The 20,809-nt window shown below is 40.5% G+C and overlaps 2 protein-coding genes across 11 annotated transcripts; both read right to left on the minus strand.

The window, feature by feature from the left end:
* Positions 1 to 5,749: 5,749 nt before the first annotated feature.
* Positions 5,750 to 11,372, minus strand: fam3c (FAM3 metabolism regulating signaling molecule C). 4 transcript variants are annotated; one of them, XM_085902778.1, is made up of 11 exons: positions 11,243 to 11,372; positions 11,031 to 11,122; positions 10,514 to 10,550; positions 10,302 to 10,406; positions 9,446 to 9,472; positions 9,242 to 9,362; positions 9,016 to 9,074; positions 6,953 to 7,003; positions 6,565 to 6,649; positions 6,363 to 6,489; positions 5,750 to 6,136 (listed from the first exon to the last, which is right to left on the minus strand). In XM_085902778.1, the coding sequence occupies exons 3-11, from the start codon at positions 10,527 to 10,529 to the stop codon at positions 6,047 to 6,049; spliced, it is 681 nt and encodes a 226-aa protein (XP_085758904.1). In that variant the 5' UTR covers positions 10,530 to 10,550; positions 11,031 to 11,122; positions 11,243 to 11,372; the 3' UTR covers positions 5,750 to 6,046. The 4 variants fall into 4 exon arrangements, with proteins under 4 accessions (XP_085758904.1, XP_085758903.1, XP_085758906.1 ...); XM_085902777.1 differs by having other exon boundaries at positions 9,242 to 9,365; XM_085902780.1 differs by lacking the exon at positions 10,514 to 10,550.
* A 77-nt stretch (positions 11,373 to 11,449) lies between these two features.
* On the minus strand, positions 11,450 to 19,637 carry LOC147040035 (sortilin). Of its 7 annotated transcripts, none has more exons than XM_085901826.1 (20): positions 19,313 to 19,637; positions 18,331 to 18,389; positions 18,177 to 18,253; positions 18,019 to 18,115; positions 16,989 to 17,156; positions 16,768 to 16,841; positions 16,620 to 16,666; positions 16,373 to 16,509; positions 16,216 to 16,299; positions 15,277 to 15,337; positions 14,155 to 14,307; positions 13,983 to 14,080; positions 13,822 to 13,921; positions 13,579 to 13,753; positions 13,170 to 13,363; positions 12,906 to 13,098; positions 12,127 to 12,391; positions 11,959 to 12,065; positions 11,754 to 11,871; positions 11,450 to 11,663 (listed from the first exon to the last, which is right to left on the minus strand). In XM_085901826.1, exons 1-20 carry the CDS (start codon positions 19,620 to 19,622, stop codon positions 11,646 to 11,648), a joined length of 2,535 nt encoding a protein of 844 aa, XP_085757952.1. In that variant the 5' UTR covers positions 19,623 to 19,637; the 3' UTR covers positions 11,450 to 11,645. The 7 variants fall into 7 exon arrangements, 6 of the variants coding, with proteins under 6 accessions (XP_085757952.1, XP_085757954.1, XP_085757951.1 ...); XM_085901828.1 differs by having other exon boundaries at positions 18,331 to 18,393; positions 19,313 to 19,579; XM_085901825.1 differs by having other exon boundaries at positions 11,450 to 11,871.
* Between the last annotated feature and the right edge of the window lie 1,172 nt (positions 19,638 to 20,809).

A 20,809-nucleotide genomic window follows, 5' to 3' on the forward strand; every position in this document is an offset into this window, starting at 1 on the left:
TACAGGTTCGTATTCATTACAACAGTCGTTTGGACTCTGAAACTTTCTTTCTAAAAAAAAAAATGACACGTTATTTAATGTAGGTATTTAAATTGAAGGGATTTACATTTCAGTACTCAACAAAGGGATAATACTTTAAAAAGTTATTTCATTCATGGTCATTTAAAAAGAGTGGATTCTTTCGCCTTCATTAGACACTTGTCAAAATGGAGGCCATCCAAAAAATAATAATTCACTGCAAAACTGCTTGCCGTCTTGACTTGTATGCTATAATTATCAGCTTACTGATGTGCAATACCAGAGATACCAGATATCTGAGAAAATGACAGGCTCGAATACAATACGACATATTAAAAGTATTTTTTTTTTTTTTGCCTTGTGGTCCATGGGCTGTTTAGAATAGGCATGGGTGGGCACTTTGTCTTCTTTACTTCCATACTATTACTGTGTCTCGTAGACCCTTCATTGACAATGACAAAGAATATTTCAAAAGACAGTTTTGGATAAGAATCTGCTTCGTGATTCCGATGCTGTTACATGGTTGTTGCCTTGACTGAGGAACAAAGTGTTTGTGCTTGTATGCCGTTGAGAATGCTGGAATTATTAGTCCACTGACACCACTGATAGCAGATATGTGAAACAACCACAGGCATCAATATAAAGTGGCACATTAAAGTTAAATATAAGAGTGATGGGAAAATGAAGCTTCAAATTTGCTTCATGAACCAGTTGTATTTTTGAGTCCTCCGCAGTGTTTTTTTCATTCACCGCACAGCTTTTCATTGGAAAAAATCTCGAGGCACACCGACAAAAATCTGTTAAGACGTAGCCACCTATATTAATCATATAGTCATTCTTATCAAAGTGTCTTGAATAGGATTCAACTCCAAAACATATTTTATCATCTTTTTATATTTCTTCTTTCAAATAAAAAGTGCACTTAAAGTGCAATAATATTTGGGAAAGATTTCACTGTTACAATATAAAAAGTTGCATGTACAAAATGTCAATCTCAGTATATTTTACTCGGTGTGAAACCTGTGCATGTTTGGATGAACACAGAGCTGATATCCTTAATTTGTTTTCCAAAATTATTTTTTGACCAATTAGGTGAAATTGGATAATTTTCCACGGGACACCTGACGATCACTCACGGCACACTGCTCTAGATCAGTAGTCTTCAACCTTTTTAGCAACACAGCTCGGTATGCAGTGCTCAATTTATTATTTTGGATAATAAGCTAGGTTGATGCACATTGCTGGAGTGTGAGAATAGATAGCTAAAAAAATGAGAGGCTTTATTATGAGGAGGCCTACGCAAGGTAATGATCGATGATTCGCCCCGTTTGGACAGGCTGTGGGGGGGGCGTCGTCCTTGTGCCGAATATTACTCGCATGGTTCCAGCCCAGTTGCTTGTGTTTGCTCTATCCATAATGAGATTTACTCTTGATTGAATTTGAGGATTTCTCGCGGAGGCTGTCTCGGCCTACAGCCGTTCAGAGGAGAGGGCTTGGGTGGTAGCCGAGCAGTTTCAGGTTGCAGCACAGCTCACGTAACACCTTTGTTGTGAGGGATCAAGGAAGTTATATTGTGTGCAGGAATATACAGAGGTGTGTGTGCACAAAGATTAAAAACAGATCAAAATGAAGGTCAGGCATTTAGGAACAGGTTTGACATACCCCGACAAAACATCTAGCTAATATTCTTAACACAACTCCACACCCACTGACATATTTTATGCTCACCGTGTTGTTTTGCCACAAGCCACACCCCCTTCCTCAGATCACCTGCTGTCAGAGGATTCTCATTGGCAAACTTGGCGACACCCTCTAAAAGTTCACTGACCTCTATGTTTACAAACTATCGACGCACAGGAGAACACATGAACGATTTTGGTTTGGAATTTTTCACTATTGTTGACATTTTTTTGGTGTTAGGACTCAAACCCATGCTAAGTTTCTTTATTGTTATCATCAGAATGCCAAATTTGCCAAATATTTTTTATCTCCCGAAGCCACTTTTATTTGGCAGCATAAAATTAGGTAGACATGATTATCGAAAGTAGACCCACAAAAATCTCAAGAGTGAACAGACACTGAAAGTCTGTTTAGTTTCAAGCAGCTAATTTGACCGAGTAGTTGTTGATCCCCCAAAGCCAGTTTCATGTAGCAACAGGAAACCCAGTTGGCATGCCTATCATGTGTAAATCCACAACAACAAAAAAAAGACTCAGGAATTGAGGCCGGAAAAGAAGCTGGAGGTTAGCCATTTTGTTTTGAATTGGCAACTTTAGTGAGCAATTTGACCATTGTGCTTCGCAAAGAATTTGTCCGATTGCTACCAGATTTGAACGATGCATATCAGACAGATTTGCAGCGAGATAACCGTTTTCATTTTTGTGATTTTGTGTGGGTGGAACACGATGAAATAATTAACCAGATCTTGGCTAAGTTCCTAAGACTACATCTCCTGACACTGTGTTGGTGCAATAACATTCATACATATATATATTAGGAGAAAGCATACATTTGAGTGTTGATCCACCTGCAGCCTTTCATGGAAGCAAAAATACACACCAGACAGCCTCACATTTGTACAGAAGCGGGGGGGGGGGGGGGGGGGGGAGTGCAACATACCATAAACCGTAATAAACCGTAATGTATACACTCCACTCGGCAAATGGTAAAATAACACAAATTCTATTAGTGTGTGGTTTGTTGTTTTTTCATTTTTGCCTCTTTCTCCCATGGAAAGTCAATCCAGCATAATAATCCAATCACGAGTACTAGCTAGCGCTTTGGCTTCTCATGACACACACAACACTGACACGCATACGTCTCCAAAGAAAATACACCTTTATGTAATTTGCTACTTTTAAACAGCCATAAAACATGCAGCACACACATCCTGCAGTTTGCTTCTAGTTATTTTATCTCAAAGAACTACTACTAACATAATTTTATTAGAGTAATTACTATTGCCTTCACAGTGAAGGCATTCTATTCTATTGAATGTTTATGTGATATTTAATATACTCATGTTCATAGAGCAAAAACATGTTGGGGTTTTTTTTTATTCTCAAGAATTATTTATAGCTTTTTATGGGTGTCTGGTAAGTGCTACCAACAAAAAATGGGTCAAAACAACATGAGCATTCTTTATAAGCCTCCCAGACTGATCTTTGGTGACATTTCCACCAGTGTACTACCATGTTGTGCTAGGCTGCTCGTCTAGACTGTTTCATAATGAATGGAGCCCACTTTGGTGGTCGCTCCATGTGCTCACCGGATTAAAATCAGTCCCAATTTACACTTTAACCAAGCTATGGTGATTTATTTTCAAAAAAAAATTGCCCTTGAACTCACCATGACAATATTAGCCGTTGGTAATGATGTAACTTTTTCTTGGACTTGAACTTCCTGGAATACTATGTCTTAGTAGTTGTGTACTCATTGATCTTTGACTTTGACTCATTGTGTCTGGCTGAATGTCTTTATGAATACTTGCATATTATGTGTGAAGCAAACCACATGATCAGATATTGATCAGGCTGAGTGTTTGGCTGTCTGCGCTTAGGTCAGCAGGCTCTTCCCACAGATCCTACACTGTGTAAACACAGCTGTTCCTTCGTCTACTTTGGTGTGTGTGTGTGTGTGTGTGTGTGTGTGTGTGTGTGTGTGTGTGTGTGTGTGTGTGTGTGTGTGTGTGTGTGTGTGTTTGTGTTTGTGTGTTCGTTGGGGGAGGCAATTATAAGATTGTGAGTTTGGGATGGAAGGCAAGGGCATGGAGGTTATTAAGAAGAGAGACTGTAAAAAAAAGGGGGTTTTAAATTACCCCACTGGAAAAAATGTTACTTTGTGAAGATAAACACGAGGGTGGGGCTCGGTATAAGGGTCCGCTATCAGATGAAGGGCAGATTAGGGGAGCGGGTACGTGGATTTAAATGTAGTAACCGCCAATGTTTATGTTAGCAAAGGGAGAAAATGGATGGCAGGTGTGTTTTGTGAACCAAAACAGAGTGTAAAGTTGCTGTAATTAAGTCCAAAGAGTAGACTTAACACAAACACAAGTATAGAAGCAGTTCAGGGACAAATAGAAGAAATAATTTTCCAGAAGTAAAAAAGAGATTATTAGAAGTAAAAAAAAAAAATGTTATAAAGCATCTTTTTTTAAGTATTATGTAATCTTTTTCATAATTTTAGGCCCAAAAAATTAATGTTTTAAAGCCAAAAATAAATCCTGTTAGTTTTCTGGAAAAAAATTGCAATTGATCCTCCCAAAAGCAATTTTACAAGAAAAAGAAATAATATCTTATCGAGTTCGTTTTGTATCCCAGCAGTCAGAATTTAAAGAAAAAAGAATCACACAACTAAATTTCTAATTTATATTGTCAAGAACCAAAACACACTCTAATAGGAATGAAAGCAAGTAATATTCGATGAACATCCAAATTCAAAAAGAATTAAACGTTTTGCAGTAAAATTGCAAAATTAAAACAGCACAAGGTGTTTTTTTTTCTGCAGGTAGTACCAGAAGGTCAAAAAGCGGGTTGTGTATGATCACAACAGGCACGCTTTGCAACCTTGATGTCTTCTAAGAGCTTTTTTTGTTTGGGGAACTTCCTGTTCTAAATGCACCCAAACACTGTTGACATCAATTAAATTGTCTTGGCAGCCTTCAAACACAAAGACACAACAGACGCCTCTGGCCAAAAGATGTACTACAAAAACAAAGTCTAAATTAGAGATTGAAAAGAATTAAAATTGATGTGGAATACGATGTCACAATAAACTGGTGTTGAAATTGTATTTGTTTAGAAATGCTCTTAGCAAAGAGTGTAGATGTTTGCTGGCAGGTGTGGAAGATTGTTTTGGTCCAGTTGCTCTAGAGTAGGATTAAGTTAGCCCTTCAGGTCAGAGTTCAGAGGTGAGGGTTCCAATTTTGGTTATGTGACAGCCGTCTTTCTTTAGCAGACAGAGAGGAGGAAGAAAAAAAAGCACCTTGGTCTTTGCATGCTCGCTTTGCCCTCACATGGCACATCATTGGAGCATGATGCAAGCAGAGATGTTCATCCATAATGGATCGCCAAGTGTCTTATGTAAGGCCACTCGCGCTTGTATACTCTACATGTGATCGCTCTCAAAGGATCTACTTGCAAACAAAAACTATGATATGGACTATGCATGTTATGTTTTTGTTGTGCGTGCGGCTCCGGTTGGATTTTGAATTTAATTGGGATATTCTACATAAACTATTAAATCGTCTTCATTTTAACTCATTTACCCTTCAAACTGCCCCCACGCGTATATTGTCTTGTTAGGTGTGATTTATGGTTGGAAATGGCGACATTATGAGCAAAGCCAAGAGATAAATGCTACTTCGGTGACCCCTCACGGTCAAATCATAAAGAAAGCGCTTGCTTCTGCAGTATCCAGTCAAGTTGCTTTGCTGTCACCTAGCGACATTTTGAGGTATTACATAACGGTTTCTTACTAAATTTGGTACATTGAACACGAAATGTAAATAAATTAAAATTTTTTGAATGGGAAAAACATTTGGTAGGCTTGGGTCTCATTGTCAATTGGAGCTTCTGTGGCTTTTTATTTTTTAAACCCTTGCCTGGTGTGGAAATTTACCTAAGAGTACATGGCAATTACATCTACATAAATATCTAATCATGTGTTTAAAGTGTAACAACCTAGTCCTAAATATTCCAGATTATCAACCGTTAAGAAAACAATCCCCAGATTTATTAATTTTTTTCATTGAACTCTCCTCAACAAAATATATTTACATAGTTCACAGTGGAGTTGGTACATTTTGGTTCAGGGTGAAGGCGAGTTAGCAGGCAACACAGACAGTGTAACAATAATAATAATAATAACAATAATACAACTGGATTAAGGTATGACGGTATTCCAGCAGATAAATCCCTTGTGAGCTCCACCAGCATGTTCTCACCACGAGCCCTTTAGAAGATTGTTGGCAGTAAACGGTCTGATAGGACGGCAAAAAAAGGCAGGATGGCTCAAGTGAAGACAAGGGTCAGTCCTCCCTTCGAGGCACGCAGCCTTCCATCTCTAGTACTTCAGGCCAGCCCTCAAACTTGTTGGTGTCTGCGCTGTTTTTGATGTGCTGCAACAAACATGGCAAAATAATGTTCAGGCTTCTGACTGGCTAAAAATAAAAAAAATAAATCACAATTAGCGATTGCTTTGTTGTGGAATATATTTAATTATTCTAAATTAGTTTTATGGGGCTTAGGTTTTTCTCTCTGAGACCAGAGTCCATCTAAATTTACTACTTTGTTTTCCCAACATCAAGACAAGCTTTGGCTAAAAAGATTGCCCACACTCACTACCTGCTCAAATGGACTTTTAGTCTTGATCCCTTTCCCGCCAACAAAGATCCAGTTATCCCGGAATGCCACGTTGTTAATAGCCGAACTTCCCAAGTCGGCAATCAACTTCCGAGCTTCATCGTTGAGCCTAAAAAAAAAAAAAAACATAAATGATCAATTAAAGGTTGGGATTCATGGATGTAAATACAGTTGGTGTCCCTACTTGGTGGAGGGATCGTCGAAGGAAGCCATCATGACCAACGTCCCTTCCTCAATTCCCTTCAGGAACTGAATGAGGGGTGCCACATCTAGGATGAAATGCAGTGACACACTATTCCGTGTTCATGTTTTCAAGTGTTAAAATTAATCGATTAATCGACAATCAATTATAAAATTAACTATTTTCATAATCGATTAGTCAATGTGCAACTTAAATGTCCAAATCTTCAGATTTCAGCCTCTCAAGAATAATTATTCTCTGACTTATGTAGTCATGAAAGCAGACTTTGCGAAAGTTATTTTTTTGTATTTATTTGCTATTTACAGAATAATCCATTCGAAAAAGATTCGATAGTGACATTCCTACTGTGAAGTAGTAATATGATGCTCACTTCCTGCCCACATGTCAAAGTAGTCCGTTTTGTTCAGCGCTCCAGTTCTTCCTGTGTAAAAAAGAAACTGTTACGTCATAAGAACAACAACAAAGTCTCAAGATGCCATGTCTGAAAATACATAGGAAGATAAATATAAAGGAGATTTTGTCCAATTGCTAGATAGTTGGTTAACACAAATAAATATTTTCATTTTTGCCATTGCCCCCTCCGTGAGTCGTCACTTTATCGTGGTGGAGGGGTTTGTGTGCCCCTATGATCTGAGGTGCCATGTTGTCTGGGGCTTTATGACCCATGGCAAAAGGGTCCTAGGTGAGGGGCCAGACAAAGCACGGCTCAGAAGACCCCTTATGACGAGTAAAATATATAGACCTAGTTTTCCCTCGCTCGGACGCAGGTCACCGGGGCCCCCGTCTGGAGCCAGGCCTGGAGGTGGGGCTCGAAGGTGAGCGCCTGGTGGCCGGGCCTTCGCCCATGGGGCCCGGCCGGGCACAGCTCGAACAGAAAACGTGGGTCCCCCTTCCCATGGGCTCACCACCTGTAGGAGGGGCCAAAGGGGTCAGGTGCAAAGTGAGCTGGGCAGCGGCTAAAGGCGGGGACCTTGGCGATCCGATCCCCGGCTGCAGAAGCTGACTCTTGGGACATGGAACGTCACCTGTCTGGCTGGAAAGGAGCCCGAGCTGGTGTGTGAGGAAGAAAAGTTCCGACGAGACAGTCGGACTTGCCTCCACACATAGTTTGGGCTCTGGTACAAGACCTCCCGAGAGGGGCTGGACTCTCTTCCACTCTGGAGTTGCCCACAGTGAGAGGCATCGACCAGGTGTGGGCATACATATTGCCCCCCCTCCGGCTGGGCGCCTGTACATTGGGGTTCGCCCCGGTGAACAAGAGGGTAGCCTCCCTTCGCCTTCGGGTGGGGGGAAAAGTCCTGACTGTTGTTTCTGTCTTTGCACAAAACGGCAGCTCAGAGTACCCACCCTTCTTGGGGTCTCTGGAGGAAGTGCTGGAGAGCGCGCCTTCTGGGGACTCTATCGTTCTACTGGGTGACTTCAATGCTCACGTGGGCAATGACAGTGAGACCTGGAAGGGCGTGATTCGGAGGAAAGGCCCCCCCTAATCTGAACCCGAGTGGTGTTCTATTATTGGACTTCTGTGCTCGACACGGATTTTCTATAATGAACACCATGTTCAAGCATAAGGGTGTCCATATGTGCACTTGGCACCAGGACACCCTAGGCCGCAGTTCGATGATTGACTTTGTAGTCGTGTCATCGGATTTGCGGCCGCATGTTGTGGACACTTGGGTGAAGAGAGGGGCGGAGCTGTCAACTGATCACCACCTGATGGTGGGTTGGCTCCGATAGTGGGGGAAGATGCCGGTCCGACCTGGCAGACCCAAACGCTCTGTGAGGGTCTGCTGGGAACGTCTGGCAGAATCCCCTGTCAGGAAGAGCTCCAACTCCCCCCTCCGGCAGAGCCTGGGGAGATGTTCCGGGCATGTCCCGCCGGTAGGAGACCCTGGGTATGACCCAGGACGCGTTGGAGAGACTATGTCTCACAGCTGGCCTGGGAACACCTTGGGATACCCCGGGAGAGCTGGATGAAGTGGCTGGGGAGAAGGAAGGCCCCCGCGACCCGACCCCGGCTAAGCGGAAGATGTATGGATGGATGGATTTTTGCCATTGCGTGTTGTCAAAAGATGGCGGCAAAATTGAGCGACTCGTAAAACATAAGATCCTACCAAGTCAAGGCCAGAACTTGAGCAAACATCATAAAATTTGGTTGTTAAGTGTAGACACACACAAAGAAAAGTTCAAAGAAGCCTTGCCCAAGAAGACAAACGTCTGCCATTTCGGATTAATACTGCCAGTTTGGCAGTGAAGATGGATGGCTCGTCATTATTCAACAGTAAACTCTTAATCAATGCAGTAACCGAGGTCAGATTGTAATTTAACAATCTGCGTTTGATGAAAACAATGCCGTGAAGAGAATTCGAAAAGTAAACGCAATCCATCGCTGTCGCCGGCATTATTTTGTATTCAAACACGAAGCTGTGGCATTACCGTTGACGAGGGCAATGTTAATTCCTCGTCCCACGTTGTTCTTCACGGCGCTCATGAGCCTAAAAAAAAAAAAAAACAAGGTAGATGAGATATTAGATATGTGTTGACGAGGACACGCCCACTCTCGTTATGTTTCGCAGTTGTATTTGACTTCCTTCTCATTCCAACACCTTCATCAAACACATATTGCATTTACAATCAAATGAAGTCATAAAAGGTCACCTACATTTTGTCCTCCAGGCACATTTTGGGCCCAACCACACTGGCTGCACCACTCGCCATCTTGAAGGCAAACTGACCAGCAGGACAAGGCTTGGAAAGTCCACACTTGTGCCCAACTCGTTTGGCTGCTTGGCGAATGCAGTTTTTTTCCCTCAGATTTTTTGAGTGATCAAATGGTTAGCATTCAAACCACACGAAATATACTTACAGCCGTCTTTCACGAGACCCGATTTGCCTAAAAGACAAAAAAAAAACAAGACGTACATGGTGGATTTTCAGAATTTCTGATTTTTTTTTTCTTTGGGGATAGCACACCAAATTGATGAATAACTCATTATGAAATCAGAAGTGAGTAAAATTTGTTTTTGTCAAATATTTAATTTAGTTTCAAAAGGTGATTGGTAACAAAAAATGCTTGAAACGTCTCAGTGTTTTTAAAAGTGAAGACAATTTACAAAATTAACACACATAATTTGCTTTTGTGGACCGCATAAATTGATGTGGCGGGGCGGGGCGGGGCCTGCTCTGGCTCTCAAGCCTTGAGTGTGAAATCTGGCCAGTGGAAAACTAACTTAAGGAGACTTAAGGAGATGCCTACTCATATACTTGAGTTTATTTTATTGTTTTATATTTAATGTTAGCTACCATTGATCGAATGTTCAGACTACAAAGTATACTTAATATTATTAGTTCCACAATAATTATGTTTCACTGTGTAAATAACATATGATGCACAAGTGTACATTTATGGTAAACAAAACAACTACTGGGGAAAGCCCTTGATTTTTAGTTGTGGTAACTTGGGCTGTGGAGAAATCCACATTGATGTTACTAGTCTAGCCATCAATTTCATTACAAAAGGCACACAGATAAAAAAATAAAATATACACAGCTTGCCTGGTCAGCTTTGCATTTGGGATGAAATGCATAACTGATGCTACTCCAATCTATACTGGTGGGTGGGGCGGCCAGTAAATTGATAGGGGTGGCAATTTTTACCTCTTTGGGGTGCTACTGGATCTGAGCATTTTGCATCCCCGACTTCTCTGCTCCTCATCGCTTACCCATCACGCTTCCCAGCCGGAACTCCATCCTTATCTCCAGCAGCTGGAACGCCAGATAGATGCCCACGATGAATGCGGAGATGAGCGCTGCCAACTTCAAAATACCTGGGAATAGAAAGAACCACGTTTGAGTTTGTTTTGTCAGTGTCCCTTGTCGGAACGTCAGAAATTACAGATTTTTTTATTATTTTCCATTAAACTTGGGGGTTTACCTCCAGTTCGCACCATATTCAGTCAACTTAAGCCACCCTGAAACGTCCATAAAAAATTAATCATTATAGAAATATGACTACTTAGCAGCAGTTTCTATATTTTTTTTAAGCATCACTTCCTGTTGGCTGCTACCAGAAGTATAACCATTAGAGAAATATTAATAATTTGCAGCATCTAGTTTCTCAAAAAATTTTAAGATCACTTCCTGTTGGCGAGCTTCTACCAAAAGTTGCTCCTCTTTCGGAGTGCCACTTGATTTAATTTAAAACACTCCTAATTTCATTTAAAACACACAAACAGTATATCTTGACAAATTTGAACTTTTTAATATAGTTCTAAAATCATGTTTCTTTTATATATTACTAACATGTTGGTACCTTAGAAAATATGACGCGATCTCGTTACGTTCGTTCAAAAGACTCTTGTCGACGTTAGTTAACAGTCCAATTAAAAGTGATATTTTCAAGTCTGATCAAATGACAATTGCAGCAATTTGATTTATGTTGATTGTCTTACCAGTTTTACAAATAACGGCGGTGACAAGCAGACGTTCCGGGTGTCGAATCCAGAAGTGACACCAGAGCTGCTTATTCCAACAAGCGCTCACACTTGACGCCCCCCAAAAAAGAATCGTAGGTGGCAACGAGAAATACAAGACGTTTTAAGCAAAAAAATAAACAGGTTTAGAGGTTGTTACGATAAATGTGGTAAGATAACAGTTGGCTTACTTGTTTGAAAGTTTCTTTTTTTTAATTGCTATATTGAGACATCACATTTAAGAGATGATCTTTTTTCACTTCCGGAATTGTTCTTCTTTGTTTAGTCAAGAGGTCTGCTAGCCTGTAGCGTCCTCACTCGGTACTTCCACCGAACAACAAGCAAAGCTTTCAAACAACAAAGAATAAAGAAACATGAACCCGTTTTTGTTCATATAACTTGTGCATTATAAATTTAATAATAAAAAAAAACATTATAAACCAGAGTAACATCCACATGTAATGATATTCAAATGAAAAATGTACAAATCAAGGCTGGAGCGAAGTGTATCAAGCAAATGAATGTCAATAAATAAAGTTATTTCATTTTGTCACAGCTCTTTAAATCCACTCTAGTGTCAGTCCAAAATGGGCTTCATTGCAGAAGATTTTGCTGGGAAAAAAAGACATCATTGTCATGCTAAATCATTTTAAAATTCCAACAAAAAGAAAATTTGCATTATTTAATGCGAGTGATGATTACATTGTCTGAATCCCGAGGACAAGCCGTTCCATTGCTGCTGTTGGCACTTTCAAGGTCCCATGTGGCTGCATTGCGATCATCTTGAATCTGGAGGTTGGAGAAGCGATACTCTGGTGCCCTGCAGGGTGGCAGTATGAAACAATAGTCAGCCAAAATGCTCTGAAAATCTTTGAACGTGTTCCGAATGTACAACCATTTGGATCACCTGTACTGATAAACTCCTCTTCTGATGGCAACCAGAGCAGAAACGATAGCGGCTAGGACGATGATGCCTGCGCCAGCGCACACCAGTATCAGCACCATCCTCTCTTGCTGGAAACAAAATGAAAGGTCTAAAGGTGTTTTGAGTTTTTGGGATTTCAAAGCTACTCACTGGTGTATCAAAGTGTGACATTGGTGCAGTGGGATGTGGGGCAGCTGAATCAAGATTGGGTTTGACACCGCAGGGTCTGATGACAGTCTGGACCGCTAACTGAGAAGAAAATCCCCCCTCACAGCGGTCACTCGGAACCTTGCGATAGCCCGTCGTCAGAAGCTCATCCTCTTCTCCATTCAAGCACATTTCCAAGGTTTTGTTGTGCAGGTCGGGCTGTCGTACACACTCTGATGTGTTCTCGTGGGGCTGATAGCCGTAGTCACTGTTTCAAAGGGTAGCTAGTTATAGAGGTGACAAAACTAATCAATTAATCGACACCAAATCGATTATCAAATTAATTGCCTCGTATTTTAATAATCGAGTCGTTGCTTAGAGCCATATCCAACTAAAGATTGTCCAAATCTTTTGATTTCAGGTTCTCAAAAGTAGTAATTCTCCAAATTCTCTAGTCCTTCATGAAAGGAGACTGGTTTATTTTTTATGTTTACTCAAAAGAAGACATTTATATCTGCGTTTACTGCATCTTGTGTAATATTGCTTTACTGTTTGATTGTTTTTTAATCACTAAATAATACAAAATAAACAAAAAATTGTTAATAAACAGTTATCAGGGGGGGACGATGAGTTTTTATTCACACACCGCAAATAATATTATACCCGATTATTCAAATAATCGATGAACTGATCGATAGAATAATCAATTCTAAAAATATTCGATCGTGACAGCCTTAGTTTACTACTGAATGAATCCATATGTTGCCATTTGATGTCCTCACCACAAAAAATCTTCTTTGGTGCACAGACAGGGACTTTCCTTCTTTATCGTGACATAGCCACGACCGTTCCGACACACGGCTTGTTTCTTCCGTCTCCTGTATATCTCCTTGACACCCAAGATGCAGCCATCCCTCTCTAAAGCGCCTCCCATTGTTGAGTGCGCCAACCATTCCTCATAATCCTGATCATCACCTGAAGGAATGATATCAGAATTTAGTCTCAAGTCAGGGATGATCAGCGTAAGAGTTAATATTTCCACCCACACTCTCTTGTGATGAGACTCTGGAAGTCGATGGTAATCGCCACCCACATGGGCTGGTTATCGTCCTCAGGGCGGAAACCCCATACGCTGACGCTCATGGCCTTGGTGCCTGGCTCAGAAGCCAGGCCAGCGAAGAAGAGTGGCTGCTCAGTGAAGTTGTACGACTTCCAGCATTGGCCTTCATCTGTTGAGAACCTGAGGCACAACCAGAAAGGTTTATCTCAAGAGGTGTGAATAAAATACAAGAGCATCGCCACTTGGAAGCTGGTTTAGAAACTGCAGACAATAAATAAGACCACAATAATGATACCTTTTGGGAACCTATGTTGGGGACCTGCCAACTAAAATGGAATCGAGTTTGTGGATGACCAACAAGAGCAGAAGTCAACAACAATAAGCCTGTTTCGTACTTGATCGTCTTGACTTTTCCATCACGTCGGGCCTCCACAGCTACAATGAGCCCGCCAGAATCCAGTATACTGTAATGGTGGGGACCCCTCAGCGTGCCCCTCCAGTTGTAACCCCCATCGGACGAGACAAACACATCTGGATACTGCCATGATGACAGGCAGTCACCCACGGAACCTAAAGCACAAGAGACTTATACATACACCCGAATAAAAAAAATAAAAAAAAACAATTGTGATTGTTACCATGTGCGATGACCAGGCCGACAGCAGTGGGATCGGACATGAGAAGCATTGGGACGATGTGATTAATGCGACTGTGTTCTCCGTGAATGTGAAGGTTGCACTGTGAAAACCAGTAATAGGTTAGACAAAAAATAAACGCAATTGAACCGCATTCAACGCACATTCTCCACTTCCTTGCCACATTCCACATTCAACGGTTTGGAAATCCGATGCCACGTTCCACCCCGATTGAATGAAATGACAGATCTGATTCGCCCATCTGAAACAGCAAATGAAAACAAATCAAATCTCTGACACCGTGTCCAACATGACACCGGAACGGACTCGCCTTACCTTTGTCCAGTTTGTTGGTGAGATACACACCGCGGAGTGATGTGATGTTTCGGAAATCGCTTTTTCGTTGCCCGTCGAACAAATGGCGCTCAAGGGATTTGGAAAAAAGGATGCCACGGTCATCTGATGTGTACATGGTCCCAAAGTAGGTGTCTACGGGAGTTCACAATCATGTATGATTTTTGTCTGTGCCCTGAAAACCCTTGAGAGTCCATAGGTTTACCACAATTAACCCCTCAATAGTGTAACATTGCAGTGTGTTTGTCTTAACTGATTCACTGCCAGCCCAGTATAGATCTTAGATGTCTATAGTCGTCATTGGGAGTGAAGGGGTTAATGGTTTAAGTCGTAAATTAGCCCAGGGGTCTCAAACTTGAGTCCTCAAATCCGCATATTTTAGAGTTTTATCTCTTTAAAAACATCTGATTCAATTAATCAGGATCACGAACATTTAAATTCGGTGTGTTTCTAACAACTCGTGCAAAGGTCATAAATCTAACCTCCATAAAGCGCCACAGTTCGGGAATCCTTGAGCTATTACATCTTGACTTTTGCAAAAGTTAAAAAACTGTTACCCGTTTCCAATTGTGTATGTTGATTTAAAACAAAGACAAAAAAATAGATGTCAAGTCATAAATCCGTTATGTACAGTCATGAAGGACAAGGTCAGCTGAAACAGACGACAAACACATCGAGAGTGTGTTTGTGTGTGTTCTTGTGATACACCCTGATCTCCAGATATGTTTGTCAGCCTTTTGCAGGCGCAAGCTAAATCTCCTGCCCACTGCTGGCAACAAAAGATGTAATCTCCCCTTGACTTATCTGAAGTCCCATCAACGTAATACCAAGATTTTTTTTTTAAATGAGGGAATTATGGCTTTTTATGAGACTTAGGAGATGTTAAGAAGAGGGAGGAAAGGCTTGATGGGAAATGAAAGAGGTGAAAGAAAATACTGTCCAGCTGGGCATGGTGTGCGCAAACATGAGTAGGATCAAATGATTTGTCAGCAGCAGCCAGAACTCGTGAAACCAGTTCAGTATTTGCTGTTGAGTATTTCCATTACAACAAAGAAAAAACAGTTTTTGTGCCAGGTTTTTAGTTATTTTCATCTTGGTTTTTACCTCCCGGATTGTCCACATGCATAAAGAGCATGTCCTCGTCTCCGTCCAAGATGGAGTAAAACTGTAAACACATACAAACGAGGATGGAGGAGGCATGAGAAACGTGTTTGACTACGATGATAGTTTTGGCTTGTCTAATTTATTTATTTATTTATTTATTTATTTATTTATTTAATTGTTTGTTTGTTTGTTTATTTACTTACTTACTTACTTACTTACTTACTTACTTACTTACTTACTTACTTACTTACTTACTTACTTACTTACTTACTTACTTACTTACTTACTTACTTTAATCCGCCACTAACTGTGTAGAAAAGGAAAAAGTCATGATTGGAACTGTGGCATCAGTTTGATCAACAGCTACAAGTAGCTAAATCTGATTACAAGGTGTGCGATTGTGTTTTCAATCTGCTTTATGTTATCAAATTACGACAAATTGTTCGAGCTGCATTTGGGAATGTCCCAATGTAGGTACAGCTGAGAAATGTAGGCTAATTGTATCCCTAAACTATATGAATCAGATTTGCAGTTGCCCACATTTGAGAATAAATAGTTTTCATTGAACAAAAATGCTATGCTAACGTTGGGTGTGCGTGTTCCATTAGTGTCTAGTTTCTAAGACAAGTACTTTAGTCAAGTTGTCCAAAGTGAACTCAGTACCAAAATATAATTTAGATTGAAATCAGTAAAAAAAGTGTTCTAAATAGAGACGTCAAGCTAGTTAGTAGTCATTGTTAGCCAGTATCTTAGTCATGGAGCATTATCCATGATCTTTAAGGTTTATTCATCAAAATAATGTTAGCTGCTAGTAATATTAGCCTTATATGCTGAAAACCTGAATGTGACTTTTTTTTCCCTCAGTTGACTTCCTTTTTTATTCGTAACTGAAACAAGATTATAAATATGGTTTAGTTGGGAAAGTTATGAAATTCTTACCTGTTCTGTGGACGCCGATGGGAGTAGCGCTCGACTGAAGGTGTCTCCTTGGTCGGATGAGAAATACATGACCCTTGGAGATCGCTGGCAGGAAATATAACACAAATGTCATTTGAAAGCATTATCGATAGCAACGTGTTATTTGAAGATGTTTCACCGTATCTTCCATGACCGAGAAGAAGAGAAAAGCTCCAATGTAGCCAAAACTGTAGACGTCTTCGTGGATGACGGTGAATGTCTTCCCGAGGTCTTTGGTCCTCTTCAGCTGCAGATCGCCCCTCTCTTCTGCATCCACTACAACAACAGGAGACCAAATTTACTTGATAAATATTATTGAGAAAAAAAAATTAAAGATCCGGTTGGACTGGATAAATGATTTACAGCTGTTATTTTTGCACTCTTACTTGTGTCTGCTTTGCTGGAACTGAAGAACAAATTGATGCCAGCTCCCCTAAAGAAAGAGTCTAAAAATTAGACTTTCAATATGAATCAAATCTAAAAATGGTGTCTTTGAAACTGTGGTTTTGTGTGTCACATCCTGTTGATTCTCACCATGAGAAAGAATGCACTCCATCATGCACTTTAGTCCACGCGGCGCCAAAGTCCAGCGAGAGCCACAGAGCGCCCTGGAAGTCAGGAACAGGAACACACTGGTGGTGTTTACCCTCTTCTCCCAAAGGCGTGACATGTCATGAGTGTGCTTGCAATAACATTGTCTGCACTTAAAAAAAAAAAAGAAAAAAAAAAGTAGATCAAACATGTGTGTGACTCACGTCGATGCTAAGCGCCACCAACAAGTCGGGGTTGAGGAAGTGGTAGGTGATAGGCTGAGCCAGGTGGAAGGGGAGCTGAATGAAGCGAAAGGTGGCACCGGCATCTGTTGAGGTGAAAATGATGCCGCCCGGATGGTCCACCACGGGTGTGTCAGCAGTTAATATCACCTGTTTCAGTCATACATACAGTTATGGGAATGGGAGCTTTGAAGACAGAGTTGTGAAGTACTTGATAGCACTTAAATAAAATTGGCAGGCTGGGAGCCATTTTTGTGTGGCTGAAGAAGGACAAAGAACCATGTTAACCAACAAAATAGCAAAGAAGACCAACCAAAGTGTGAAGTATTTTGAAATTAATTTATCGACAACAAATCAATTACCAAATTAATCGCCTTGTAACTTAATTAATCAATTTATTGCTTAGAGACATACTAAAGATTGTCCAAATGTTCTGATTTCAGATTCTCAAAAGTAATAATACTCTAATTTATCGAGTCCTTCAAAAACGGAGACTCGTTTATCTTATGTGTTTACTCAAAAGAAGACATTGGCAAACATCTGCTTTCATTTTGGAAAACAATGACCATCACTTTTTCTTGTGTGATATTGCTTAAATATTTGGATGTATTTTTGTTTCATCACTAAAAAATATCAAATAAAGAAAAATGATCTAAACAGAAATCGGAGCTAAATGTTTTTAAACGCACTTTAATGCAAGTAAAATTATATTTGATTATTCAATTAATCAATGGAATAATTGATCAAATAATCTAATATTCAATAGTGACAGTTGTAGTTGTCCTAATATCATCTGAAAACAACAAATACCATTTTCTTTGGAGGAACATTGCCACTGCTAACATGCTACCATCTACTAGCATTCAGCAGTTAGCGCATGATTTTCATCTCACAGAACTTCCATGATGGCTGATGGTGTAGTGGTACACACACATGTTTTGTGTGCAGGCTCCATGAGTTCGATTCCCGCATATGACGGTGTGTGAGTGTGACTAAAAAACAAAAAACTCACAGAACTTCCTGGTCCAACGCTGACTCCAAACTCCTCTTTGATGAACGTATGGTTGATGTTCTGCGAGATGTCACGGAAGGACTTTCCGTAATCCGTACTGGAACGGAAGATAGTATTGGACAAAAATGCATTAGCATGGCATATTATTCGCAACTCACCTTCGGTAAAGACGTGAGGAGCCACCCTCGAGGAATGTGTCTATGGGAGCGCTGATTGTGGACAACACCAAAATGACCTAGAAAGATGCAACTGTGCTTATGATACTGTTGTCCATATAATTGTATAGTAGTGTTGTTTTGTTGCAACACTCACCCCAGTACCATCGCCGACCCACGTGAGAATCACATAGGAACCGTCGTCGCCATTAAAGCCTGTCTGAAAGCAAAACCACACCAAATTAGCCGTCTAACTGCATATAAAACCTATTTCACTGTATTGGTATTCCTTTGCTTTGTATATCATAGTACAGTATTTTCCGGACTATAAGGCACACCGGACTATAAGGCGCACCTTCAATGAATGGCCCATTTTAAAACTTTGTCCTTATATAAGGCGCACCGGACTATAAGGCGCACCATTAATGCATCATGTCAGATTTCCAATGTATTGTACCATACTGAATGGTGATTTCATTATCTATTGATGTATATTGTATGTCAATAAATTACAATAATCTCATGGGAAATTTTTATTCAATTCAAAAACTGAGACTTGTATATAGTACGACTCAACTTCATTTGTAAAGCACATGTAGAAACAACCGAAGGCCACATACATTCCCTACAGTGAACCTTTTTTAAAACGGCATGACATACACAACAGAAGATCAAAATGATTTTTATGACTGGAATTTGGTCGGACTTGAAAGCCTGAAAAGTAGTTTCCATTTTCAATTAATTGATGTAATTTTCTAATTTCACTTGTTGATTTGAACTATTAAACTTGACCAATAACAATATTCATATTTATTGATATGAGCCTGTGCATATAAAGTACCTATAAGAGGAAAACATTGTTTATTACAAGCATAAAAGTGATCAATTTCAAACTTATTGATGAAATAGTCAATTTACACAATTTTATTCGACCCAATGAAAACCACCAGAGTGATCAATTTCAAACTTATTGATTAAATAAAGTTAATTTACACAATTTTACTCGACCCAATGAAAACCACCAGAAGACCACAAAATAGACCATGACCCTTAGCTTGAGAACCCCTGCTTTTCAATAGTAGGAGACTGTGGACTTTGATCTCATTCGTGAAAAAGAACAACTAAAAGTAACACCTCACCTCGTGTGTGTTGTCGTCCAGAACTCGATGCTCGGCGGGGGTCAGGCTGACTCGGCACGACTCGAAAGCAGGACCCCTGGGAGCCCTCGAGGCACCCGCGGAGGTAGCGGCTCCCCTCCGCGGGCGAGTGCGCGCTTCGGCCCCGAAATGGAGCAGAACGCAGAAAGCCACGATTCGCCTCCAGATCATGACCGGTGCTGGAACCGCTCGGAAGCCCCTGTGGAGGTATTCGTGGGCGGGATGCGTGTGCTCCGAGTGGCCGGGGAGCGGCAAAAGGTGTGGGAGTGGAGAGGGGACGGCTCATTAACATGAAAAGTGCTGCGTCCTCCGCGGTGCAGGTGTTAAAGCCCGCATCTCCCTCACATCAGACCTACGCTGAGGGCCATTTTGCACACAAAGGCCCCGTGTGACCGACTTTACAGGACACACATGTGGGCTCCAACAGCCGGGGAAAACATTTTACTTCTTAACACAATATTAATCGTGAACAACGCACACACGGGACAATTTTCAGCAAGTTTTAGCTTTTGTAAACCTCATTCCCAACTTGATTAGTTGTAGGTGTAGTAGACAAAGTGGCCACACGAGGGTGCTGTTTAAAGACGGGAAAATTTAAGTATTCCTATGTATTCATATTCATTTTTAAATATTAGTATCTAGAATGGCTTCAAATAAAGCTATTCGGATAATAGATACGCTAAATAGTCTTTAAAGTTCACCCTTTTTGTTAAATTATTTTATTGATTTGTTAAAATAAAATGAATTACAAATTGCAATTTTTCCAAAACCTTTTTCCGTATTTTACATTCACAGTGACATTTATGTGTAACCTCATCTGCATAGCCTCCAAGAACTAGTTTTCCTTCCACTGACTTTTATGTTTAAAAATACAATGTTGGCGATGATGAAACGTTTCGACTTCAAAAGAGACAAAGTAAATGTTATTGATAGAACACAGCTGCCATTTGCTTAAGATCCAGCTATCAAACCTCTCTTTGGTTACATCATCATTCAAACAGCACCTATCTATATACAGTTTGAGGTCAAGTTTCTATTGAAAGGATGTTTATATCCTAAAAGCAGACAAACAATTAATCAAAAGCAAAACGTGGTTGAGAATGAAATCACTTGTTTTGTTTGTGATGCCTTTTTATTTAGATTTCACATGTTTATACTGTTCACTTTGTTATGTGACAAACTGACAATGTAGCTCATGCCTGCCAAGATTTGTCATCACAAGTGTACATTTTAAAGCTGCACACAAAAGTAAACACTTGGCAGGGTTGCCAGCCTTTTCAGTTCGCATTAGTTAGGATTGTTGTTTTTTTTAAATTACGAGACACACCAAAATATTGATCCTGAAATCATTCCTCCATGCTGCTTGCAGCCACTTTATCATCTACATTACAGTACAATTCTGTCTTTGGCTCAGCAATAGTGCATTCCTGTCACATTTTTAAAGCTGCCACAGTTCCACAAAGTGCATCCATCCATCAG

The sequence above is a fragment of the Syngnathus leptorhynchus genome, chromosome 21 (assembly GCF_054491065.1).
Source record: "Syngnathus leptorhynchus isolate UIUO chromosome 21, UIUO_Slep, whole genome shotgun sequence".
Taxonomy (NCBI): Eukaryota; Metazoa; Chordata; class Actinopteri; order Syngnathiformes; family Syngnathidae; genus Syngnathus; species Syngnathus leptorhynchus.